This window comes from Lepidochelys olivacea (genome assembly GCF_965140295.1).
Source record: "Lepidochelys olivacea isolate rLepOli2 genome assembly, chromosome: 2".
Classification (NCBI taxonomy): Eukaryota; Metazoa; Chordata; order Testudines; family Cheloniidae; genus Lepidochelys; species Lepidochelys olivacea.
In genome coordinates this window covers 22,748,946-22,776,350 of record NC_140412.1, presented here as the reverse complement: position 1 = coordinate 22,776,350, position 27,405 = coordinate 22,748,946, and the positions used below count along the sequence as shown (strand labels likewise).

Here is a 27,405-nt window from a genome sequence, read left to right as displayed (position 1 = left end):
CCGGAGGTCCCTTCTACGCCTGCTGGGTCCAGGAGGCAGCCTTGGGTGGGTTCGGGGTTTACTGGCTCCAGGTCCAGGGTGAGAAACAGTTCCTGGCTGTCGGGAAAACCGGTTTCTCCGCTTGCTTGCTGTGAGCTATCTTCTTCATCCCCAAAACCTGCTTCCGTGTTGCCTCCATCTCCATTGAAGGAGTCAAACAACACGGCTGGGGTAGTGGTGGCTGAACCCCCTAAAATGGCATGCAGCTCATCATAGAAGCAGCATGTTTTGGGCTCTGACCCGGAGCGGCCGTTCGCCTCTCTGGTTTTCTGGTAGGCTTGCCTCAGCTCCTTAAGTTTCATACGGCACTGCTTTGGGTCCCTGTCATGGCCTCTGTCCTTCATTCCCTGGGAGATTTTGACAAAGGTTTTGGCATTTCGAAAACTGGAACGGAGTTCTGATAGCATGGATTCCTCTCCCCATACAGCGGTCAGATCCTGTACCTCCCGTTCAGTCCATGCTGGAGCTCTTTTGCAATTCTGGGACTCCATCATGGTCACCTCTGCTGATGAGCTCTGCATGGTCACCTCTGCTGATGAGCTCTGCATGGTCACCTGCAGCTTGCCACGCTGGTCAAACAGGAAATGAGATTCAAAAGTTCGCAGTTCTTTTCCTGTCTACCTGGCCAGTGCATCTGAGTTGAGAGTGCTGTCCAGAGCGGTCACAATAGAGCACTCTGGGATAGCTCCCGGAGGCTAATACCCTTGAATTGTGTCCACAGTACCCCAGATTCAACCCGGCAAGGCTGATTTAAGCGCTAATCCACTTGTCAGGGGTGGAGTAAGGAAACTGATTTTAAGAGCCCTTTAAGTCGAAATAAAGGGCTTCATCGTGTGGACAGGTGCAGGTTTACATCGATTTAACGCAGCTAAATTCGACCTAAAGTCCTAGTGTAGACCAGGGCAGATTGGAAAATGTAGGCGCTTAGACCCTCTCTTGACAGGCAAAAAGGATGTTTTTCAATTGTGTTAGCTCATGTGAAATTAGCTCAATAGGATTGAAAAGCCCTCTTAATGCTTGCTAAAATGCAGGCTAACGTGTTTGAACGCATACTAGCCAGGCTACAAACACAACCAATTAACATGATTGGCCCTGTTTTGAAGGACTGAGAAGTTAAATGACTTGCACAAGATCCTAGCGGCCAGAGCAAGGTAGACCGCTCTGATCCCCCTATCTACTTGACCACAAGACTAGTCTCCCCGCTTTCTACAAAGCAGAAAATAGAGATTATGATTTGATCTTTGATTTTTATGAAGTCAACACAAAAATATTTTCTATACTGAACCGTTAACAGATTATACATGTAGCCTTAAAGTTACAAACAGAATCACAGAAATCAGAGATGGACAAGAGCTAGCAAATCATCTAGTTCACCTCCATGCTAGAGCAGGACTGTACCCTATCTATTGGGAAGAGACAGAGTCTGTCCACACTACAGGTACAATGGTGTGTTTTCAGATCCAGTCTGGGATATACTCCTCTGACCTGGTAAAGAAAATATGGTCCACACAGCAGCCTTTTTCAGAATGCATCCACATGTCAATTAAGTTTCTCTCTCCATACTTTAGTTCTCTAACAGAGTATCTACATATGCACTCTGGAAAAATCTGGGCAGGTATTACAGTGTCTCAGTATAGGACAAAATGTCCGGGGAACATGCAACAGAGCACGTGGCAGTGCATTCTGGGATACCCTATTTCAGAGAGACGGAAGGAAGAAGGATCTACCAGAACCGGTTGCATAGGCAGGGGGTCCCCCTCCACTCAGGAAAAAAAAGTTACTATAAGACAACCACATGCCAAAATAAGCTCTGCCTTAGGCAAAAGACAATTAGTTGCCATAGCACCTGAGGGCCAGATTCTGCCACCTTACTCCATGAGTACTCCCATTGATTTCAATGGGACTTCTTGAAGAATAATGGACTACTCAATATGTGACAGAATCTGGCACTGAGTATTATCTGCATTGCGTGTGGCTATAAACCATGTTTAGAGCCAATCATGGTAGTAACAAATTTATTTTAAGATAGTAGTGTAGATAGCTGTAATGTAGACAGGGCCACAGCATTCCACTGTGGTCTTGTCTACATGAAAAAGTTGTCTGATTTAGTTAAACCAATTTAGTTCAATCAGTGCAAAGCCCTGTGTGGACATGTGTATTTCAGTTTTGCTCAAGTCAATTGGGAACAGCTTTAAACTAAATATTTGAAATTTTACCAACTTAACTATGTTGGCAAGGGGTATGTGATTTTTGCTGAGGTAATTATACTCATAAAAGCCTTCATGTAGAAACAGTTATATTGGTATAAGGTGCTTTATTCCAATATATCTTATTTCAATTCACAAATTAGAATAAATTATATCGATATAAGCACTTTTATACTCTTATAACTGCATCTAATGTGGTTTTTGCAGCTGCAACTATACTGTCACAGATAAATGGAAAAACTTTTAAAGTGCAGACAAGGCCTTAAACTGAAGTAAGAGTATCCACACAGGACACCAGTTTAACTAAAGAAGTTTAAAAATCGGTTTAAGTTAAACCGATACAGCTCCCATGTAAACAAGACCTGTGAAGAAAATTTTTTATCTGGAAAAAAATATCTGAATTTAAACATTTACAGTTAATATATTTTTAAGTTTAGCTATATTCAATATAAAATAGATCTATTTTAAGAAGGCAACAGAGTACTTGTCAAGACCTGAGTTCAGGATTCCATGTTTTTATGAAAGAGTTGATGACATCATTAACATTCAGGCAATACAGGGGGCTGCATCCTTTTTTTAAAACAGAGTAGCTGTTGTTCATATGACCAACTCTTGTAGGAGAACAAGAGAACCCTGCTCTTAGGTCCTGACAGGAAAGCAAAAGAGGAAATCCCTTTTAACCTGATGCTATAATTTTTCTAAAATAAGGAAGTTTGTTTTTCAAAAATTATATTACCCAAGTTACTAGCACAACAGCAGAATAGTGAAAACTGAAAAAAAAAATTAGTTATTTTAATTATTACGTGCCATACTTTTTGCATTTAATTCACTTTTTTTGTTACACTGAATACAGAAAATAGAATAATGACTGGTTCTCATGCACTAGCATAATGCTGCAAAGTTTGCACAGGAAGGGTAATGTGAAAAAAAAATCTCTTGTTATTTTTATGCAAACATTTCTATTAAAATTAGATCTGTACTCTTTTTAAACAAAAAATTTAAAATACCCAATAACGTCCCTTTAAAGATTGTTTTAAAATATACTGGCAATTTGAATCTATTTGTGCAGCTTGCTCATGCTTTAGGGTCCAATCCTCCTCCCACTGGAGTTAAAGGGAGTTCACCATTGACTTCAACAGGAGCAGGCCCCTAGAATGTTATAAACAGATTCTGTATTTACTTTAAAACCATTGCAGTTCACATTTAAAAAGCAACAGAAAAAGAACTAGGAAAATGCAAGCTGCCCAAGGAAATCAGAATCCACTCTTATTTCAAAGACCCAAACGGCATAATACTGAGAGGTGGCGAAGAAACCTCAAACCTCAAATTGTATCGTATAACATCTGATGTAAAATAATCAAATCAGTTTTAATAAAAATCACCTTGTTAATGCTGATGTTTATACTTGCCTTCCAAACAGAATACACACTAAAAACATTCCATTAAATTATATATTACATTGTTGCTCCATATGTCAACATTAAAACTACTATTCTCAGTAACATAATTGAGGATTATTTTAGAATAGATGAAGCATCATTCCTATATTGGACAGGTAAATAATAATCTCAGAGTAGAGGGACAGTGTGTTTAAATCAGGGTGGATCAAAATAAAAATTAAATAAGTACATTTATTTTTAACAATTATTATTTCCCTTAAAAGTAAATCAATTTAAAATTAAATGAGATAATAACAATTTATGTTAAGGCCTAAACTTTAATTTAATCTATTAAAATAATGTAAATTAATTAAAAAATATTCAAGCAGTACCTGTTTGCTGCTGAAATTTTGAAGTCAAACCACTGCACTGGTGAAAGTCACTGGCTAAGCACTTGAGACTGGTGTTCAAAGTGCTAAACCAGCTTTTGACAGAAGTAGCTTCTTCTGCAGACGCAGAATGAATATTTTCTTCATTTCAGTTTATTCAAGTAGTTCAGTTCAATGACTAGGTGATTCAAAGTTGAGAAACCAACTGGGAGTCAAAAAAGCAGAAAAACTCATTTTCCTCTTTCAATCTATTAAAAAAAAAGAATGTGAGAGGAGGAGATCTACTAGTTCTAAAATCTTGAAGAATACGGTGACGAAACTATCAGTTCAATTCATTAACTACAGATATTTCATTTGTTTAATACATCAGTTTTAAAAGCAAGTAATATTTTGATAAACACACTTCTCTTGTGAATCCATCGTATTTAATATAGTTTTTAATTAATAAAAGCAATTTTAAAATGCTGTTTTTGTGCATTTTAATTGAATTCCACTTTCCATCCAAGTGCAGCTTGACACAAATCATGAGTAAAAAAATTAATCAGTAAACAAGATATGGATCATTCATCATTCTCTATCATAAAAAAAATGGAAAACTTAAGAATCTGAATAAATTTATGTTAGGCTACATAATTGCTTAAATAAATGTGTATAGATATAGTTAGGGCCCTACCAAATTCACAGCCATGAAAAACACGTCACAGACTGTGAAATCTGGTGGTCCCCTGGGAAATCTGGTCTTTTGTGTGTTTTAACCACGTATTATACAGATTTCAAGGAGGGGAGGCCAGCGTTTCTCAAATTGGGGATCCTGACCCAAAAGGGACTTGCAAGGTTATTTTGGGGGAGGACAGGGGACACACGGTATTGCCACCCTTACTTCTGCGCTGTCTTCAGAGCTAGGTGGCTGGAGAGCAGCGGCTGTTGGCTGGGCGCCCAGCTCTGAAGGCAGCGCCCGCCCGCAGCAGCGCAGAAGAAAGAGTGGCAATAGTAAGAGCGCCATCCTTACTTCTGCGCTGCTGCTGGTGCCAGCTCTCCAGCTGCCCAGCTCTGAAGGAAGCGCCGCCATCAGCAGCGCAGAAGTAAGGGTAGCAGTACCCCAACCCCACCCCCAATAATTTTGTGACCCCCCCCCACAACTCCTTTCTGGGTCAGGACTCCGACAATTACAACACCGTGAAATATCTGATTTAAATAGCTGAAATCATGAAATTAATATTTTTAAAAAATCCTACGACCGTGAAATTGACCAAAATGGACCGTGAATTTGGTAGGTCCCTAGATATGGTGTATTCTTTTGGTTAGAAAAAGGAAGTACCAAATTATACCAACCAGTGAGAATCACCCTTTCTTTGGGAAAATAATTAAAAAGTACAAATGCAAAGCAAGATTAAAATAGGTTATTTAAGTCAAGGTTTCCTGCTTGCTGATTTAAATAATTATTTAAACAACTGATTTAAATCAGTCCACCCTGGGTTAAATGTACTTGGCAAGTTTCTATACTACTGTATTAGATAGGTGATTTTGGGGGGTGGGGGAAGAGGTAAGGCAGAGAAATCTAATCTCATTATTAAATAAGCCCAAGTTAAATCATTTCAGGATAAAACAGGGGTGTGGTATTCAAAGAGAACATTTAAAGAGACTGTCCAAAAGTTTACCATAAGAAAACAGGCAGACTGTGGGAACCTCATGGGAATAAGATGCATCTGTTGTTGAATGTAGCCTTGCAAAATTCTACTGGCTCACTTGCCTAGGGTGAGTAATTTTTTTTTTTTGACAGCCAAGTACAATATTAGCTTTTTCCACCATCATCAAGCTAAGGGTGGGTAAAAATATTTTGTACCTAGACTAAAAAACGTTCATGAAGATTTTGCAAGTTTGGTTTTATGGGAACAGAAACCACTTCTTTTTTTGGGGGGGCTGATAAAGGTTAACATCAAATGAACAAAACCTCACCTTTGTTTCAAACTGCATATTGCAGTGCTACTATTTTATATCCAATCAATACACAATTCAGAAAGATTGCTTTTAAAATTCAAAGCTATTTGCATATCCCTGCACAGCTAGGGATTTCCTGGAAAACTGAAGAAATCGAAAACTGAAATCTCAAATTTTTCTTTTGTTTGAATCCTCCATTGGGGAAGGCAACACACAAAATGCTTTGAGGCAGCATGAATCATTTAAAATAAAGGGTGCCCTCTTTCCCTCATTTATATATTACATATAAAAACTGAATGCAGGACAAAGGTAAACTTTTAAGATCGACTCTGTTCTCCCGCACATGTTCACAGGGGTAATAAAAATAAGTCGTAAAATGACTTTGTAACTCCCAAACTTCCACTTGTGAAATTAAATGCAATTTTGCAAAAACCTGGCTTTATTGGATTCTAGAGAGAAGTGTCAGATCCATCACTGGAAACTATTGCATACTGTATGAATGAATCCTACATTTTCATTTTGATACAGTTGAAGGTGGTATTTAAATGAAATGTTTGAGTAAGCTTTTTATTTTCTTGTTTTATATCTAAATTACTGAACATCTCCATGCAAAACAGCACAGAGAAGTTACTCCAGCCTAGAGTGGTCTTCAGTCCTGATCCGCCAATAAGATCAACACTGATGCAGTGGTCCGTCTGCATGAAGCTCATTGCGTTATTGGGACTTAAGTGCTTACAAGCGAGGAGACAGACTGTCCCCAAAATCAGAAGTACAGTCCATTCACCAACCCAGGAGTAAAAATCGGTAAGCACCTACACTTCCCCTCTGTACCAGGTCACAGATAATTTCAGCTGGATCAAATCCATAGAAATTAAAATATTTGAAAAGCTTTACAGGTGACTGCCAAAGGGGGGGAAAAGTCCATTTTGCATCCTTCTGATGTGTGAAAAAAGTCTGAAAAAAGGTTACGGGTTAAAATTTTATTTTTTTGCCTTAAAAAAAAAAAAAAGAATCAGGTCTTATCTTCCTTGTTTTAGCCGGAGGACTTTGATAACCAGAGAACTGGGGAGCAGTTTGTCAAGATTCTGAGTTAAATTTAACGCTTGTTAACTAAAAAATACAAATCCCTAAAGTTTTGAACTGCAAATCTCTTCCCCTATTAAATTGCTCAGATTTGATTTCTTGTGGTGCTTTATTTTCACTAGTTCTCTAGTCACCCATAGACTCCTCCAGCAAAAGCAAGATATACAAGTTATCCTATGTAAAAACAAGTTAAATATAAACATCCAGGCCTTCTTTATTTTATATTTTCGCTTTTGTAGGTCCCCTTTGGGGTGTGTGTGTCTGTCTCTCTCTCCATATACATATACATACAGGGGACCTACAAGGGCTTAAAAAAATGTATTTGTTTGTTTATGATGTATAAAGAAGGTCTGGATATTTTTTAACTTCCACTTGTTTTTACATATATATTCCAAGCAGATACATGTTATAGGTGCCAAACCTGCAAACTGCTCTATGTGTGAAGATCCAGATGCTCCACCCACATGGAATGGCAAGACTTCTGTGTGGGTAAACCTGTGTCTCCATGCAGAGTTCCACTGAGCAATTTGCAGGATCAGGGCCTAAATAAGTATCCAGTCCTACTAACAGTTACTGTTGGGTTTAATACAGAGCTAGGCCAATGCTGAGTACTTCTGAAAATCTCACCCATAGAATTTAACAAGTTATCAGTGGATGCTAATGTAATCAGTGGGCTGAGAACACTGTTGGGAGTCAGGAACGCCTGAGTTTTGATTCTGGCTTCACCTAACTAAGGCCACGTCTACACTACAAAATTATATTGACCTAACTTAAGTTGGCATACTGACACCACAGTTATTAAATCGCTTGTGTGTCTGCACAGTTGGCTCAGTGTGTCAGTGTCCTTACCAGGAGCACTTGTATCGATTGTATTGTCAGTGTGGAGCGGTTCCTGAAAGCTAGTAATAGTTCACATAAGCAACACAGGGACTCCTACATTGACACTGCATCAACCTAATTACATCAGCTGTGACTCGATGCCACTCAGGCAGGTGGTGTTACTACATCGGCGCAGAGAGGCACTTACATTGGCAGAAGCCAAATCTAAGTGAAGACACTTCCACAGCGAGGTTGATGCAAGGCAGCTTACGTCAACCTAACCCTGTAGTGTAGGCCAGACCTCACTCTGTGATCTGTGCCAAGACATTTAACCAGTGTGCTGATCCACCTTGGGAGGTGAAGAGCACCCTCAACTCAGCACCATGCATCTTTAGGCCCCCCTTGCTAGACTTTCCTCCTATTTGAACAGGAAATAGTTCCATACCTTATAGGTATTTTAAGGATTAACTGGTAATTTGTACAGGCCTTTGAAGATGTATACTGCTGCAACAAGCCTAAAAAGTACAATCTTATTACTATACTACAGGCCCTTCCCTACCCCTATTCTCTCCCCACAAACCTGACTCATAGAATAGAATATCAAGGTTGGAAGGGACCTCAGGAGGTCATCTAGTCCAACCCCCTGCTCAAAGCAGGACCAATCCCCAATTTTTGCCCTGATCCCTAAATGGCCCCCTCAAGGATTGAACTCACAACCCTGGGTTTAGCAGGTCAATGCTCAAACCACTGAGCTATCCCTCCCCCCTTATATGGAACATTATTTGGCCCCATTCCTGCAAGGTGATCCTTTATGCCCATGCACAAGCCCCTGGGAACAGAGCCTTAGTTAGAAAGCTCTTTGGGGTACAGACTTTGTCTTTATTAGTTCTGTGAATTGGAGCACTTTTGGAAACTTTTAACAATAAAATAATGATGAGGGTATACACAAATAGCAAAAATAAGGACATAAGGATTCAAGTTCAGGTTAATTTTTAAATATACAGAAAAAAAGTGTTCCTAATTTTCAGGTTTTAGTCAAAAACTGTACCATTATTACATTTAATAACATCTAGGTAAGATGCTTTGTAACATGCTTTGACAATTTAGAGTGCTATGCAACTGCCAAGTATTTTTATTTCCATTATTTTGGAAGGTATCTGAATTACTGTAATGATTATAAAGTTCTAGTTCAAAAGCCTGTTTCTACCATTCCACAAACTGTGTTAATATAGTGCTCATGACACTTGAAGAGCAACGCTGGCTATACCAAAGAAAGACAGTGCTATGCAAGCTGTCTCACTCAGTTCTGTCCATCCATATTGACAGACATTACTTCCAGTCATCCACGCCCCAAGACTCTCCTGAACAGTGACTACAAACTGTGAACTTGATCCGCAGCTTGTTCAACTCCCACTGAAATCCATAAATATGGAGAGTGATTACAGCAGATTACAAGATCGGATCCTGCATGATGCAATTTTGCAATATGAACATGAAACTAAGTTAAGATCCAAATACTTTAACTGAAGATCTTAAAGAAATTTGAATTCAGTTCTTTTGAGGGGAACGTTAACGTGGTACTTCATCGCTACTCTTAATCATAGCACATATTAAATAGACTAAAAACTGGGTAACTGACAGGTCTCAAAATGTAACTGTAAATGGGGAATCTCTTCATCATCAAGCGGGTGCGTTTCTAGAGGGATCAGTTCTTGGCCCTAGATTATTTAACATTTTTATCAATGACCTGGAAGAAACCATAAAATACTTACTGATTAAGTTTGCAGATGACACAAAGATTAGGGGAGTTATAAATAATGAAGGGTACAGGCCTCTGATACAAAGCAATCTGGATTGCTTGATAAACTGGGTACAAGCAAACAATATGTGTTTCAGTACAACAAAATGTGAAGTCACACAAAAACAAAGAATGTGTTCATACTTCCAGGATGGAGGATTCTATCCTGAGAAACAATGACTTTGAAAAAGTGGTTGAGGGTGGATCATGATGCATAATCAGCTGAATGAGCTCTCACAAAAAAGGCTAATGTGATCTATAAACAGGGGAATATCAAATAGGGCTAGGTAGGTTATTTTACTTCTGTATTTGGCACTGGGGTAATCACTATTAGATTATTGGATCCCCTTTGGGTTTCTACAATTAAAGAAGGATGTTAATAATTTGGAGAGGATTCAGAAGATCCATGAAAATTTTTAAAGAATTGGAAAACATGCTTTCTAGTGAAAGGCTCAAAGGGCTCAAGATGTTCAGTTTATCAAAGAAAAGATTAAGGGGTGATTTAAGTTAGGTCACAGTCTGTAAGTATCTACATGGGGAATGGAAGTTTGTTAGTAGAAAGACCCTTCACTCTAATAGACAAAGGTATAACAAGGTCCAATGGCTAGAAGTTGAAACTAGACGAATTCAGACTGGAAGTAAGACTTAGTGAAGGTAATTAACCACTGGAATGATTTACAACGGATTATGGTGGATTCTCCATCCTTAGCAATTTCTATATTAAGCTTCGATGTTTTTTTAAAAAAAAGATATGATCTCATCCAAACATGAATTAATTCAGAGGAGTCTTGTGGTCTATGTTGTAGAGGAGGATCACAGTGGTCCCTTCTGGTCACATCTATGAATCTACTTTAAACTTTATTTTTTGCCATATTAGATTTTGTAAAATCCTTGTAAACAAAACAAGTTTTTGGTCTAAATGGACTGTAGTTTTAATGCCTCTTCATCACAGAGCCTTTAAAAGAAGATTTAGATTGCACTTCACAGCTTTTTTCATGAAATTCATGTTTCTGAATATCTCCAACATGCTCCCTGTGTACTGGTGCAATTATTTTTAAAATAAGGGCTATTTATTTCTGGTTGCAAATCCATTTACATCCCAGCTTCTTATGTTTTAAATGACAAACAGAGAAAGGTAAACTGTAATTGTCCTCCCAGAAAGATGAAAGTGCTCAGAGGTAAAGCATAGGTACCTACCAGTTAGTGTTCACTACCGCAGGTGTTCTGACCCATTTCAGAGGTCCAGCACCTTTTCGAAGTATGTGGTTTATTGATTGTGCTTTGGATCTCTATTACTGTGCATCCTGATCTGGGGAAGAGTTGAAAATCAGAATGCAGAACTGGGTATCTATGTCCCAGAAAACAAAGTAAAAATGACATTTCACAAACTTTGCCTGCAAACATTGTTTGAAAAGATGGAACAGGTAGCAAACTCATTTTACATTTTAAGATGATTAAAGAAAGCTAGAACTGTATGATCTGAGCCCATGACCACATCAGTTAAATAAAAGACCCACACGGGTAAATTAAAAAACACACACATATTGGGTTCCTCAAATTTATGAAAATTTTAAGTTCATTATGCTGCTTTTCATCTGACTTGTCCAATTTTCCTCGACCATTTGCAAAAAACAAAAACATACACAAGATCCCCTCTACACAGCTGCCAAACTCTCATATTTGGAGGTGGGAGAGAGAAGTGGGGAAAGAAGAAAATCTCCCTGGTTCTTCAGCAATTTTACAGCAGTTTAAAAAAACAAAACAAAAACCCAAACCTAACATTACCTCATGATGAAAGATTTTACAGCATGTTCCCAGGAGATTTAAAAATCTCATTGGCCTGGGACAGAGATCATCAGGCTTGTACATTTCAAAACTGTAATTAGTTTTTAGGTACTACTCCCTCCCCACCCAACACAGAGCCTCCCACTCTCCCAAAAAGCTGCCCCCAACAGTATTTAGGGCCTCCTCTAAATCACCATAGGGAGAACCCACAACATAGGTCTCATCAGTTGCAGACAAACAATAGGGAGGCGAAGAATACACACTCAACCCCTCCCATCGCAAAAATCTTAAAAGTATCCAAACATCTCCATGAAGACATCCCCTCTTTCCTGTCTTTGGCGGTTAGAAATAAACTAAGGGGGAGTTCTTTCTCCTTGCTTCTGGCTAAACCTTGAGGCAACGTCTCTTTCCTGTAAAATTTCCCCACACTAATCCAGGGTGTGAGGAGTTTGTTGATCCAAACACACTTCTCCCATATTATAAATGATTGAGAACTGAAGGGGAGAATCCCTCACAAATTTCAGTTACAGAAGCAATGGCTGGAGATGTGTGAATGTGTATGTGAGAGAGAAATACCTCCCAGCTTCCACCAGAGATATTTCGCTCAGTCTTTCTTTCACACACTCCAATCAGCCCCTACACGGCCCCCCCAGCTAAGAAAGCAACGAATGCTAAAATCCCTACCTTGAAATGCTGCTCTCTGCCTCTCTCCCACTCAGCCTGTGTCAGTACCTCCTCCTCTTACTGCCTCGTCGCCATCTTGCATTTAAAAAACTACTGCACTTTTTTTGGGGAGGGGTGGGTAACTGAACTTTGAACTCACACAGCACTTTAAACCTACCCACCCTAAGCACACAGACCCTGATTTTATCCCTACATTAAACCTGAGTTTTCCTCATAACTCTGTATCTATGCTATGATCCGGGCGTGGGAAAGCAGTGTGACAATAGGCAGAGTGTGTGTGTGTGTGTGTGTCTCTCTCTCTCTCTCATACATGCATTCGGGGAGGGGAGGGGAGGGGAGGGGAGGAGCTGCTCTAGCAGTGATACAATCTCCTCTCCTCTGCGTGTGAAGCTGGGGAGTGGTAGTTGCCACCATTTATAAAGCTGGCACAACAGAAGGCTGCCCTGTGATTGGTCCCGTAGGGTTTCATTCCAGCCATAGGGATCAGGGCAAGAGATTGGACAAGAAGGCTAGTGATCACATGGATGACTTCCACACATCTCTCACTTAGGGAGCTGCTAAGCTAAGACGCCAAAGCCTATCCTGTCCCAAGGCTCTGTGTGTGCGTTTCTCTCTCTCTCTCCCCTAAGGTTACAATGTAGTTGTGTTAACTAAGGAAGCAGATTATTACAACTATTTTTAGTCTAATTTCCTTTTCACCATTTGTGCGGTTTGTGTCTGAAATGAATAAATGCAGTCAAGCCAACTAGATAGTTTCATTTTCCAGTTTACATATTAGCTGGGTGCTGCAACATTTGGGTTTCAAACATCTTTTTTCTTTCTGTGTTGGAAACACTGAAAGGAGTGGGCACTACTCTTAAAGGTGACCTCCAAGGAGGAAAAAGAATGGGTCTGTTCTCTTTGTTTCTTTACCAGTGGAGCTGGGAGCAACTATAGTGAATGTAAAAAGAAAAGGAGGACTTGGGGCACCTTAGAGACTAACCAATTTATTTGAGCATAAGCTTTTGTGAGCTACAGCTCACTTCATCAGATGCGAAAGCTTATGCTCAAATAAATTGGTTAGTCTCTAAGGTGCCCCAAGTGCTCCTTTTCTTTTTGTGGATACAGACTAACAGGGCTGCTACTCTGAAACCTATAGTGAATGTGACTTACCACTTTCCATTATAAGACTGTTTTTCAGTTACTTATAATTTTAACACATTTCAGCTGGTTGGTCAGAAATGTCTTATGCCCAGTGTCAGCCTCAGATGGATTTTTTTTTTTTTTTAAACATTTCAGAAAAACTGGTTCAGTCGTTCTCAGAATGAGGTGAGTGATAATTTTCTGTTTCACCTTCTTTCCTCATTCATCACAAATGGGTAATGCTGGTCATCTGTGGAATTCAGAGGTGGTCCAGTATTGTTGCTGGAGGCTCCAGGACTCCGCAAGGGACTGTTTCTCCGAACAGGTATTGAGTGTGATCTTGTCCATGAATGAGTTTAGATTTGTTACTCGCAACCTAAGCCTTGTTGTCTGCTAACAGCCATTTAAGACTTTGGGTGCAGCTGGTAGGGGGTGAGGGGGAAAGGCAGTCTTGCACAGGAATTGTAAGCTCTGACAGACTCTCATTTTGTCTGGTCATATTGAGGATTGTGTTGGTTTGGGAAGAAAATGCATCAGGATTTCTTTGGAGATCCAGCTCCAGATTTTTTCTTTCGTTATGGGATTAGTCCCTTCTTGAATACCATTGCTGTTGAGAGAGACCAACAGATTGCTATGCTGGCTTTGACAGTGAGGGATGAGGTCTCTTTGTATTCTCCACTACTCATTTCTCTGATGTTTCCCCAAACATCCTCAGACCTGTGCATTTGGATGAACAGAATATCTGGTTGTTATGACTGGTTGCTACTGATTTAACACAGCTTTCTTGTAGCCTCTGAGGTAGGAGCCATCCCCCACTGCCCATTACATCAAAGATTTTACCACAATGTGAACCTGAAGCCTGTCATATATTCCTAAATGTTAAGCCACTTGCTTACCACCAAGTAGGTTTTCCTTACTAAGGCCATGTTTACCCTACCATCTTTGGTTGTCAGTTATGTCAGCATATGGCTGCTGAAATTTTTATAAGCACTTTTATAAGTGCTTGCTTCAGCACTGCAAGTACTCACTAGAAGTGCTTGGGTCGACGCAAAGTCGATGCACTATGGGTAGGTATCCCAGTGTGCCATGCATTGCTGCATAGTGCAATGCCTTTTGGGATAGAAATGACTTGCCCAAGGATGTCTGAGAGTAAGGGGTTAAGTTCTTAGCATGCAACTTTCTCCATCCCATAATGCCACTCACATACCATAATTACTGTGCCTTAAAAAAAAAAAATCCACAAAATCCACCCGGCACTTTTTGGTCTCTGCCATCTCTGACAGAAGCGAGGAGCCAGCAGAGATCTGCACTACCATCATGAATGTTGCAAATACAGGATGCACAATTCTCTTGTATTTACAGACTTGCAGGAAATACCGCAACAACAGGGGCATGCCAATTTCTTCTAGGACAGCTTGCTAAGGGTATGTCTACACTACGAAATTAGGTTGAATTTATAGAAGTCGGTTTTTTAGAAATCGGTTTTATATATTCGAGTATGTGTGTCCCCACAGAAAATGCTCTAAGTGCATTAACTCGGCGGAGCGCTTCCACAGTACCGAGGCAAGCGTCGACTTCCGGAGCGTTGCACTGTGGGTAGCTATTCCACAGTTCCCGCAGTCTCTGCTGCCCATTGGAATTCTGGGTTGAGATCCCAATGCCTGATGGGGCTAAAACATTGTCACGGGTGGTTCTGGGTACATATCGTCAGGCCCCCATTCCCTCCCTCCCCCCGTGAAAGCAAGGGCAGACAATCATTTCGCGCCTTTTTTCCTGAGTTACCTGTGCAGACGCCATACCACGGCAAGCATGGAGCCCGCTCAGGTAACCGTCACCCTATGTCTCCTGGGTGCTGGCAGACGCGGTACGGCATTGCTACACAGTAGCAGCAACCCCTTGCCTTGTGGCAGCAGACGGTACAGTACGACTGGTAGCCGTCATCGTCATGTCTGAGGTGCTCCTGGTCGCCTCTGTGAGGTCGATCAGGAGCGCCTGGGCAGACATGGGCGCAGGGACTAAATTTGGAGTGACTTGACCAGGTCATTCTCTTTAGTCCTGCAGTCAGTCCTATTGAACCGTCTTATGGTGAGCGGGCAGGCGATACGGACTGCTAGCAGTCGTACTGTACCATCTTCTGCCGAGCAGCCATGAGATGTGGATGGCATGCAGTCCTTCTGCACCATCTGCTGCCAGCCAAAGATGTAAAAGATAGATGGAGTGGATCAAAACAAGAAATAGACCAGATTTGTTTTGTACTCATTTGCTTCCCCCCCTCCCCTGTCTAGGGGACTCATTCTTCTAGATCACACTGCAGTCACTTACAGAGAAGGTGCAGCGAGGTAAATCTAGCCATGTATCAATCAGAGGCCAGGCTAACCTTCTTGTTCCAATAAGGACAATAACTTAGGTGCACCATTTCTTATTGGAACCCTCCGTGAAGTCCTGCCTGAAATACTCCTTGATGTAAAGCCACCCCCTTTGTTGATTTTAGCTCCCTGAAGCCAACCCTGTAAGCGCCCCTCCCAGCGTCAGAGCAATGGCAAACAATCGGGCATCTGAGAGTGCTGTCCAGAGCACTCACACTGGAGCACTCTGATGGGGCTAAAACATTGTCGCGGGTGGTTCTGGGTACGTATCGTCAGGCCCCCGTTCCCTCCCTCCCTCCGTGAAAGCAAGGGCAGACAATCATTTCGCGCCTTTTTTCATGAGTTACCTGTGCAGACGCCATACCATGGCAAGCATGGAGCCAGCTCAGGTAACCGTCACCCTATGTCTCCTGGGTGCTGGCAGACGCGGTACGGCTTTGCTGCACAGTAGCAGCAACCCATTGCCTTCTGGCAGCAGACGGTGCAATACGATTGGTAGTCGTCCTCGTCGTGTCCGAGGTGCTCCTGGCCACGTCGGCTGGGAGCGCCTGGGCAGACATGGGCGCAGGGACTAAATTTGGAGTGACTTGACCAGGTCATTCTCTTTAGTCCTGCAGTCAGTCCTATTGAACCGTCTTATGGTGAGCGGGCAGGCGATACGGACTGCTAGCAGTCGTACTGTACCATCTTATGCCAGGCAGGCAAGAGATGAAGATGGCTAGCAGTCGTACTGTACCATCGTCTGCCGAGCAGCCATGAGATGTGGATAGCATGCAGTCCTTCTGCACCGTCTGCTGCCAGCCAAAGATGTAAAAGATAGATGGAGTGGGTCAGAACAAGAAATAGACCAGATTTGTTTTGTACTCATTTGCCTCCTCCCCTGTCTAGATCACACAGCAGTCACTCACAGAGAAGGTGCAGCGAGGTAAATCTAGCCATGTATCAATCAGAGGCCAGGCTAACCGCCTTGTTCCAATAACAACAATAACTTAGGTGCACCATTTCTTATTGGAACCCTCCGTGCAGTCCTGCCTGAAATACTCATTGATGTACAGGCACACCCTTTGTTGATTTTAGCTCCCTGAAGCCAACCCTGTAAGCCATGTCGTCAGTCGCCCCTTCCTCCGTCAGAGCAACGGCAGACAATCGTTCCGCGCCTTTTTTCTGTGCGGACGCCATACCAAGGCAAGCATGGAGGCCGCTGAGCTCATTTTGGCAATTAGGAGCCCATTATCCACCACACGCATTATCCAGCAGTATATGCAGCACTAGAACATGGCAACGCGATACCGGGCGAGGAGGCGACGTCAGCGCGGTCCCGTGAGTGATCAGGTCATGGACACAGATTTCTCTGAAAGCATGGGCCCTGACAATGCATGCATCATGGTGCTAATGGGGCAGGTTCATGCTGTGGAACGCCGATTCTGGGCTCGGGAAACAAGCACAGACTGGTGGGACCGCATAGTGTTGCGGGTCTGGGACGATTCCCAGTGGCTGCGAAACTTTCGCATGCGTAAGGGCACTTTCATGGAACTTTGTGACTTGCTTTCCCCTGCCCTTAAGCGCATGAATACCAAGATGAGAGCAGCCCTCACAGTTGAGAAGCGAGTGGCGATAGCCCTGTGGAAGCTTGCAACGCCAGACAGCTACCGGTCAGTTGGGAATCAATTTGGAGTGGGCAAATCTACTGTGGGGGCTGCTGTGATGCAAGTAGCTCACGCAATCAAAGATCTGCTGATATCAAGGGTAGTGACCCTGGGAAATGTGCAGGTCATAGTGGATGGCTTTGCTGCAATGGGATTCCCTAACTGTGGTGGGGCTATAGACGGAACCCATATCCCTATCTTGGCACCGGAGTACCAAGCCGCCGAGTACATAAACCGCAAGGGGTACTTTTCGATAGTGCTGCAAGCTCTGGTGGATCACAAGGGACGTTTCACCATCATCAACGTGGGATGGCCGGGAAAGGTGCATGATGCTCGCATCTTCAGGAACTCTGGTCTGTTTCAAAAGCTGCAGGAAGGGACTTTATTCCCAGACCAGAAAATAACTGTTGGGGATGTTGAAATGCCTGTATGTATCCTTGGGGACCCAGCCTACCCCTTAATGCCATGGCTCATGAAGCCTTACACAGGCAGCCTGGACAGTAGTCAGGAGCTGTTCAACTACAGGATGAGCAAGTGCAGAATGGTGGTAGAATGTGCATTTGGACGTTTAAAGGCGCACTGGCGCAGTTTACTGACTCGCTTAGACCTCAGCGAAACCAATATTCCCACTGTTATTACTGCTTGCTGTGTGCTCCACAATATCTGTGAGAGTAAGGGGGAGACGTTTATGGCGGGGTGGGAGGCTGAGGCAAATCGCCTAGCTGCTGGTTACGCGCAGCCAGACACCAGGGCGGTCAGAAGAGCACAGGAGGGCGCGGTACGCATCAGAGAAGCTTTGAAAACCAGCTTCATGACTGGCCAGGCTACGGTGTGAAAGTTCTGTTTGTTTCTCCTTGATGAAACCCCCCGCCCCTTGGTTCACTCTACTTCCCTGTAAGCTAACCACCCTCCCCTCCTCCCTTTAATCATTGCTTGCAGAGGCAATAAAGTCATTGCTGCTTCACAGTCATGCATTCATTATTCATTCATCACACAAATAGGGAGATGACTACCAAGGTATCCCAGGAGGGGTGGTGGAGGAGGGAAGGAAAATGCCACACAGCACTTTAAGCACAGCACTTTAAAAGTTTACAACTTTAAAATTTATTGAATGACAGCCTTCTTTTTTTTGCGCTATCCTCTGTGGTGGAGTGGCTGGTTGGCCGGAGGCCCCCCCACTGCGTTCTTGGGCATCTGGGTGTGGAGGCTATGGAACTTGGGGAGGAGGGCGGTTGGTTACAGAGGGGCAGCAGTGGCAGTCTGTGCTCCAGCTGCCTTTGCTGCAGCTCAACCATACACTGGAGCATACTGGTTTGGTCCTGCAGCAGCCTCAGCATTGAATCCTGCCTCCTCTCATCACGCTGCTGCCACATTTGAGCTTCAGCCCTGTCTTCAGCCCCGCCACTTACTCTCTTCAGCCCGCCACCTCTCCTCCCGGTCATTTTGTGCTTTCCTGCACTCTGACATTATTTGCCTCCATGCATTCGTCTGTGCTCTGTCAGTGTGGGAGGACAGCATGAGCTCGGAGAACATTTCATCGTGAGTGCGTTTTTTTTTTTCTTTCTAAGCTTCACTAGCCTCTGGGAAGGAGAAGATCCTGTGATCATTGAAACACATGCAGCTGGTGGAGGAAAAAAATGGACAGCGGTATTTAAAAAGACATTTTATAAAACAGTGGCTACACTCTTTCAGGGTAAACCTTGCTGTTAACATTACATACATAGCACATGTGCTTTCGTTACAAGGTCGCATTTTGCCTCCTCCCACCGCGTGACTACCCCCTCAACCTTCCCCCCTCCCTGTGGCTAACAGCGGGGAACATTTCTGTTTAGCCACAGGCAAACAGCCCAGCAGGAATGGGCTCCTCTGACTGTCCCCTGAAGAAAAGCACTCTATTTCAACCAGGTGACCATGAATTATATCTCACTTTCCTGAGGATAACACAGAGAGATAAAGAACGGATTTTGGTTGAATGCCAGCAAACATACACTGCAATGCTTTGTTCTACAGTGATTCCCGAGTACGTGTTACTGGCCTGGAGTGGTAAAGTGTCCTACCATGAAGGACGAAATAAGGCTGCCCTCCCCAGAAACCTTTTGCAAAGGCTTTAGGACTACATCTAGGAGAACCGCAAATGCCAGGGCAAAGTAATCCTTTCACATGCTTGCTTTTAAACCATGTATAGCATTTTAAAAGGTACACTCACCAGAGGTCCCTTCTCCGCCTGCTGGGTCCAGGAGGCAGCCTTGGGTGGGTTCGGGGGGTACTGGCTCCAGGTCTAGGGTGAGAAACAGTTCCTGGCTGTCGGGAAAACCGGTTTCTCCGCTTGCTTGCTGTGAGCTATCTACAACCTCCTCCTCCTCCTCATCTTCTTCGTCCCCAAAACCTACTTCCGTATTGCCTCCATCTCCATTGAAGGAGTCAAACAACACGGCTGGGGTAGTGGTGGCTGAACCCCCTAAAATGGCATGCAGCTCATCATAGAAGCGGCATGTTTGGGGCTCTGACCCAGAGCGGCTGTTCGCCTCTCTGGTTTTCTGGTAGGCTTGCCTCAGCTCCTTCAGTTTCACGCGGCACTGCTTCGGGTCCCTGTTATGGCCTGTGTCCTTCATGCCCTGGGAGATTTTGACAAAGGTTTTGGCATTTCGAAAACTGGAACGGAGTTCTGATAGCACGGATTCCTCTCCCCAAACAGCGATCAGATCCCGTACCTCCCGTTCGGTCCATGCTGGAGCTCTTTTGCGATTCTGGGACTCCATCATGGTCACCTGTGCTGATGAGCTCTGCATGGTCACCTGCAGCTTGCCATGCTGGCCAAACAGGAAATGAGATTCAAAAGTTCGCGGTTCTTTTCCTGTCTACCTGGCCAGTGCATCTGAGTTGAGAGTGCTGTCCAGAGCGGTCAGAATGGAGCACTCTGGGATAGCTCCCGGAGGCCAATACCATCGAATTGTGTCCACAGTACCCCAAATTCGAGCCGGCAACGTCAATTTAAGTGCTAATCCACTTGTCAGGGGTGGAGTAAGGAAATCGATTTTAAGAGCCCTTTAAGTCGAAATAAAGGGCTTCATTGTGTGGACGGGTGCAGGTTTACATCGATTTAACGCTGCTAAATTCGACCTAAAGTCCTAGTGTAGACCAGGGCTTAGGGACATAGCGAAAACAATACAAGGCTGTTGGTGGCATTCATGGAGTAGTTGCAGATGACGGTGCACCACTTGTGGGTTTGAGAAATGAGCACTGACTGGCGGGATCACACCATAATGCAGCTTTGGGATGACAGGCACTGGCTGTTGAACTTTCTAATGTGGAAGGCCATATTCCTGGATCTGTATTCTGAGCTTGCACCAGTCCTCCACTGCAAGGACACCAGAATAAGAGCAGCATTGACAGAGGAGTGGCGATCACAGTCTAAAGGATTTCCCACTGGCATTGCAAGCTTCCACAGTTTGAAAATCCACAGTGGGGGCCATTGTCATGCAAATGTGCAAGGCCATTAATCTTCTCCTGCTACACAGGACAGGCAGTGTGCAAACATAGTGGATGGACTGTAGCAATAGGGTTCCCAAACTGTGGTAGGGGGATTGACAGAGCACATATACCTACTTTGGGATCAGCCCACTTTGCCACAGAGCACATAAAACAGAAAGGGCTACTTTTCCATTGTTATGCAAGGGTTGATTAATTGGGAATTCACTGATATCAATGTGGACTGGTCAGGGAAGATGGATGAAACTTGTAGGTTTAAGAACAAAGGGCTGTTCAGAAAGTTGAAAGCGGGACATTCTTTCCTGACTGGCAGATTACCATTGGTATTGAAATACCAATAGTGATTCTGGGGGACCTAGCCTACCACTTGCTCATGAAGTTGTATACTGGCTACCTTGACAGCATCAAGGAAAGAGTCAGCTACCAGCTTAGCACGTGCAGAATGACCACTGAATGCGTTTTTGGAAGACTAAAGGAACGCCGTCAACGTTTACTCACAAGATTGGATCTCTGTGAGAAAAACATCCCAATGATTATAGCTGCTTGTTGCATTCTGTGTAATATCTGTCATGCAAAGGGGGAAAGCTACTGCTAGGATGGAGGTGGAGTGGCTTTGAGCAGCCAGACACAAGGGCCGTTGCAAGAACCCGACATGGAGCTATGCAGTTGACAAAGGCTTTGGAAGAGCACTTGTAATAGTCAGCCTCACTTGCGTTCTGTGCTAGACTGTTCTCTGGGCCTGAAGCTTTGGGTGCTGTTAGTAATTGAGCATTTATAAATATTAAACTGTTTTGCTGAAGCTCTGAATTGTCATGCTTGCTGTACATGGTCAGTTGCACATAACAAAGGAGAGCTCCTAGGTGCACTCAACAAGGTGGAAAAATCAGGAAAAAGGATTTCAAAAAATACACAGGGGACTTGGGGAAATGGCTTCCAGTCTCCGTGAGCCCTGGGCAATAGAGTTTAAAATTGTGACCAGAGTGATCACTGTCGTAGGGAATGGGGACATTGTGGGACTGCTGCTACAGGGTCAACACAGGTCATGCCCTGGCTATACTCACAAAAGTTCACCTCAGTAGGTCAACCATAGCTCTATGTCACTAGGGAAGGTGCTTTTACTTTGTCACCATCATTGGGTGCTTATGCCGCCCAGAGACAAATTTTAGTGCACAAGTAGGTTGATGCAAGGCGACTTACGTTGAGCCAGCTTTAGAGTTTAGACCAGGCCTAAGCGTAGGAAATGGCTATAGTTGAGGCTTTGAAATTTCTGGGGGGTGTCTTCACTTTGTGTGGTCTACAGCAGTGTCTCCAAAGTTGGGTGCGCACGACCATCCGTGGCCATGGGGGTGCGCGATTCAAAAAGTTTGGAGACCCCTGATTTACAGGGTCTTTGGGAAATAAATCCTTTTCTGAAGGTGTGATGTCTTTCACTGGTGCAGCTACTGCTGCACGAAACTTGGGTTTCCAAAACCTAAGAAATGTTTTTTGGTTTTATGTAATGCTTTTAATATTTGGTTTTATCCAGAAATCTGTTTAGATCTTATAACATCCTCAAATGAGGCATGTGCAGGAAACCTTGTGTCTAAATAATGCTTGAAAAACACAGGTTTTAAAAAAAATTAAAATAGAGTTCCTTGCAAACCACAGGCTTCCTGCCCTGAAGAGTCATGCAGGGTATTTTTTGGATGCTGTGTATATATGATATTTCCCTTGGTTGTTTACAGAAGAAAGGTAGCATCCCAAGCTGGCTGCCACTCATTTGAGTGCTAGAGAATCTGCACGTTTCTGCTTGAGCCTTCCCACAGTGAAGTCATGGCTCCAAGCATATGGGAGAGGTATGTCAAAGCCTCAGCAATGCCTATCTTACTCAAAACCTCATACTCTGGTAGAGCAAGGGTCAGCAGTTTGTGGCAGCAGGCCATAGCTCACCCTCTCCCTCTAAGGCTCCTGAAGAACTGGATCCACCACATACATGCTCCCCCCCCCCCCGGCATCATGTCTGCTCTTTGCCACAGTCTTAATTGATGTATAAGTGCTAAATAGTTATTCTAAATTGTGAAAGAATCACATGCTTATGTTTTCAGTCTTAAAGAACTGAGATTGTAACATCAATTTATCCTGTGGTTAGAGTACAGAAAAATCAACTAGATGATCCAACTTCTAATACAGCACCAAACAATACTGATCTATATTCTGTAGGGTGAACCCCTCCCCACAAAAAAACTTCACACACATTAAGGCTGAATCATTAAGATCTCAAAATCATGAGATGCTACGTCAATTTGCAAGCAAATCTGTGACTGCCCCTTTCTGCTTGTGCATTACACAACTCCGTAGTTACATAATCAAATATTACTCAGATATTTTGCACAATTTTAAATACATTACTTTGTATTTTTTCATATTTTTGTCGTCATAATTGTACAGTATATCTTAATTGACTTATGCAGCTCTTTGAGTGAACACGTGAGAGGGGACTGCTGGGCAGACTGATCTCAATAGACCAAAAGCCCTCCTGCTCTTCCATTTTACTATTTATCATACTAAAGGTAGCATTAAAAAAACCACAATTAGAAATAAGCAGTTAAAAGACTTGACCTGATCTTGTCTCAATATAGTTTAATATATTTATACATGTATATGCACTCTGATATTGAACTATGCACAGGTAACAAAGGACCATAACATTAAAGTAAAAGATTAGAAAAGTAGAAATCAGTTAATTTTAGATATTATCATCTTCAGTTTGCTTAAAGACTGCAATTTCTTTTTTCATTTCCTGAAAGAGAACAAAAAACAACAAGCATGAGTGGAAACTGTTATTTTATTTATATTATATAATGATTTCTATAGTTTTTCAAGATTTGTAAATATCATTAACCATTGTATATATTTGACAAATTCAGCTAAAATAACTATAATAAGAAAAAGGTTACTCACCAGTAACAGTTTTTCTCCAAATGTATTGCCTTTGCATATCTATACTGTAGAGCTATGTGCCCTGCCACATGAGATACACAGTCCTTTCTGGACACATTCACATTCAGGATTCTAGAATCAATGGCATCAAAGCCACCTAACTGTCCTTTCCTCTCTAGCTTCAGACACATCCTTACATATCCAGAAAAAAGGGAAAGATGGGAAAAAAGGGATTCTGGGTTGAGAAAGGCATCCATTTCAGGACATTGTGCAAGAATGCAGATGGCCTCGTTGGATCCAATCAGAACAGAGGATCCTTTCGGATCATCAGACGTGGAAGACTGGATCTGGAGGACCAGTGCATGGAGGAGGAAATCTTTCTTTTAAGAGAAGTTGTAGAAGGATCAGCAGAGCAACTGGAGCCATTCATAGATGAACAGCTCAAACACTAGGACAAACATCCATGCATTTTGGATCTAAAGACTAGATTTCAGACCACCTAAGAGTCTCAGTGTTGGAATTGCCTGATGTGGACCTTTGATGCCTCCTGAAGATTTCAGCTCAAGTCTGGCTGAACATAAAGCCTCTTCATGAGAAAGAGTTTGAGAATCATGCTCTCTGCGTAGTTATTGTAAATCTGCACAGGCAGAAAAAATTCTTTAAGACAGACATTAAAGATGTTCAAGAATTGGACACATTAGCCCAAAATTGAGAGAGTTTAGTGGAAAAAACGGTTACCTACCTTTTGTAACTGTTGTTCTTTGAGATGTGTTGCTCATGTCCATTCCAAGTAGGTGTGCATGCCGCATGCATGATTGTTGGAAGGTTTTTCCCTAGTGGTACCAGTTGGGTCAGCTGTGGAGCCCCTTGGAGTGGCGCCTTCATGGCAGTGTACATAGGTCTCTGCCAACCTGCCGCCTCTTCAGTTCTTTCTTGCTGGATACTCCGACAGAGGGGAGGCGGGTGGGTCTTGGAAAGGATATGAGCAACACGTCTTGAAGAACAGTTACGAAAGGTAGGTAGCCATTTTTTCTTCGAATAATTGCTCATGTCAGTTCCAAGTAGATGACTTCCAACTAGTCCCCCAGAGGAGGGGTCAGAGTTCACCAATTGGCAGACTGCAGCACTGCTCTCCCAAACGTGGCATTGTCTCTAGCCTGCTGTGTGATGACATAGTGCGACGTAAAGGTGTGAACAGACTACCACGTTGCCACTCTGCAGATATCTGAATGGGGACCTACACTAGGAACGCCGTAGATGAAGCTTGCACTCTCATGGAGGTGCATCGTCAATGCTGGGGCTGGTATCTTTGCCAGGTCATAGCACGTCCTGATACAGGCTGTGATCCAAGAAGAGATTCATTGGGATGAGACTGGCAGTCCTTTTAATTTTTTCAGCAACGGCGATGAAAAGTTGTGTTGACTTCCTAAATAGCTTTGTCCGCTCAATGTAAAAAGCCAGTGCCTGTCTAACATCTAGGGAATGGAGCATGCATCAGGGAAGAACACCGGTAGAAAGATGTCCTGATTTGCATGAAATTGTGAGCCTACTTTAGGGAGAAAGGCTGGGTCCGGCTGCAACTGCTCCTTGTGCTTATAAAACATTGTGTAAGGGGGCTCAGACATTAAAGCTGAGCTCAGACACTCTTCTGGCTGCAGTTATAGTCACAAGAAATTCCACTTTCCAAGAGAGAAAAAGCAGAGAACAAGTTGCTAGAGGTTCAAAGGGGGGGCCTATGAGCCTTGAGAGGACCAGGTTATCGGGCCGGTTGCTGCACCTATGGGTACAGCCTGTCTAGCCCTTTAAAGAAGCGTCCAACCATGGGGTTAGCAAATACTGACTGCCCTGCTGCACCCAGGTGGAAAGCAGAAATAGCAGCCAGGTGCACCTTGATTGACGAGACTGCCATCCCTGGCTGCTTTAAGTAGAGTAAGTAGTCCAGTATAAAGGGGATTGAGGACAGCAGTGGAGAAGTGCCCTTCTGTGAGGACCAAAGAGAACCTTTTCCACTTGGCCAAATAAGTGGCACAAGTGGAGGGCTTTCTACTGCCAAGGAGAACCTCTCTAACCAAATTGGAGCACTGGAGCACTAACAAATTTAGGTCACGTAGTTTCCACATGGTGATGTGGGGAGACCCCAGGTTGGGGAGCTGAAGGCAGCCGTGGTCCTGCGTGATGAGGTCTGGAATCATGGGCAAGGTCATTGGCGTGTCCACAGAGAGGTCCAACAGTGTGGAAAACCAGTGTTGGCGGGGCCTTGCGAATCATAGAATCTCAGGGTTGGAAGGGACCTCAGGAGGTCATCTAGTCCAACCCCCTGCTCAAAAGCAGGACCCATACCCAATTAAATCATCCCAGCCAGGGCTTTGTCAAGCCTGACCTTAAAAACTTCTAAGGAAGGAGATTCCACCACCTCCCTAGGCAACGCATTCCAGTGTTTCACCACCCTCCTAGTGAAAAAGTTTTTCCTAATATCCAACCTGAACCTCCCACACTGCAACTTGAGACCAGCGATGCCTTGTCCTGCTAGACCTTGAGGAGGACCTTGTGGATGAGAGGAAATGGTCGGAACATGTACAGCAAGCGCCCTTGTCCACGAGAGGAGAAAGGCGTCTGCAATCAAGCTGGGGCTGAGATTCAGGAAGGAGCAAAACTCCTGGCACTTCCTATTGCTTCATGTCGTGAACAGGTATACCTGGGGAGATCCTCACCTCAGGAAGATATTGCTGACAACATTCGGTTTTAGAGACCATTCGTGGCCATGGAAGGATCTGATGAGGCAATCAGCCAGTTCATTGCGTGTGCCCAGCAGATACGACGCCTCCAACTGTATTGGGTGTGCAATGCAAAAGTCGCACAACCTGAGGGCTTCCTGGCACAGGGGGGAGGAGCAAGCACCACCCTGTTTGTTTATATAGAACATCGCTGTGGTGTTGTCCGTCAACACCGATACACATTTGCTCTGAAGATGGACGCGAAACATCTGGCAAGCTAGACGCACTGCACGCAGCTCCCTGACATTGATATGGAGCGATAGTTCCGCTTGGGACCATAGGCTTTGAGTTCTGAGGTCGCCCAGGTACGCTCCCCACCCCAGTGCCAGTGCATCTGTGACTAGCAACAGCTGAGGTTTGGAGAAGGGTAGTCCCGCACAGACTGCCTGTGGATCGAGCCACCACTGGAGAGACTTGAGAACCCAAGGAGTGTGTGTGACCAGTCTGACTAGATGGTCCCAGTTCGGCCTGTACACTTGGGCCAGCCACGCCTGAAGGGGACATAGGCGCAGCCTTGCATGCTGCACTACATAAGTACACGCTGCCATATGTCTGAGCAATTTTAGGCAATTTCTGGCTGTTGTGGTGTGGAACCGGTGGAGATGGTGCTCATGGCCAGAAAATGAGACTCTTGCAGGAACACCCTGGCCTCGGTGGAGTCCAAGAGGCCCCCGATGAAGTCTATTCTCTGAGTGGGAGCTACTGTTGACTTTACCACATTGAGGATGAGACAGAGTTTGAGGAACAGAAGACATACCAGGTTCATGTGTTCCTCCACCTGGGCTCAGGACTGGCCCTTGATGAGCCAGTCATCTAGGTATGGGAAGATTTGCACCTGACTCTTTTGAAGAAAGGCTGTCATGCACTTGGTGAACACCCAAGGGGCCACCAATAGGCCGAAGGGGAGGACCGTGAACTGACAGTGTGTGCTGCTGACCACAAATCGCAGAAACTGTCTGTGGGAAGGG

The 27,405-nt window shown here is 43.7% G+C and overlaps 3 protein-coding genes across 12 annotated transcripts in view; all 3 read right to left on the bottom strand.

Moving 5' to 3' along the window:
• Nucleotides 1–12,474, bottom strand: part of ZHX1 (zinc fingers and homeoboxes 1) — a 43,310-nt gene extending 30,836 nt beyond the window's left edge. For 2 of the 7 annotated variants that reach the window (XR_014710592.1, XM_084621683.1), the window contains exons 1-3: nt 12,122–12,474; nt 10,850–10,961; nt 4,018–4,262 (exon numbers count right to left, since the gene is read on the bottom strand). The gene's annotated coding sequence lies outside the window, so the exon portion shown is untranslated. Of the gene's footprint in view, nt 1–3,278; nt 3,396–4,017; nt 4,263–10,849; nt 10,962–12,121 lie in introns of those variants that run through there. The other 5 variants (XR_014710593.1, XR_014710594.1, XM_084621685.1 and 2 more) reach the window with 5 other exon arrangements.
• A 5,903-nt stretch (nt 12,475–18,377) lies between these two features.
• On the bottom strand, nt 18,378–22,760 carry LOC311517117 (uncharacterized protein). Its single transcript, XM_084621697.1, has 2 exons — nt 19,462–22,760; nt 18,378–18,876 (listed from the first exon to the last, which is right to left on the bottom strand). Exons 1-2 carry the CDS (start codon nt 20,042–20,044, stop codon nt 18,722–18,724), a joined length of 738 nt encoding a protein of 245 aa, XP_084477823.1. The 5' UTR covers nt 20,045–22,760; the 3' UTR covers nt 18,378–18,721.
• A 608-nt stretch (nt 22,761–23,368) lies between these two features.
• ATAD2 (ATPase family AAA domain containing 2) overlaps nt 23,369–27,405 on the bottom strand; it is a 97,897-nt gene continuing 93,860 nt past the window's right edge. For all 4 annotated transcript variants that reach the window (XM_084620483.1, XM_084620482.1, XM_084620485.1 and 1 more), the window contains one exon: nt 23,369–23,523. In XM_084620483.1, the coding sequence (XP_084476609.1) occupies nt 23,470–23,523 (54 nt within the window). In that variant the 3' untranslated portion in view covers nt 23,369–23,469. The remainder of the gene's footprint in view (nt 23,524–27,405) is intronic.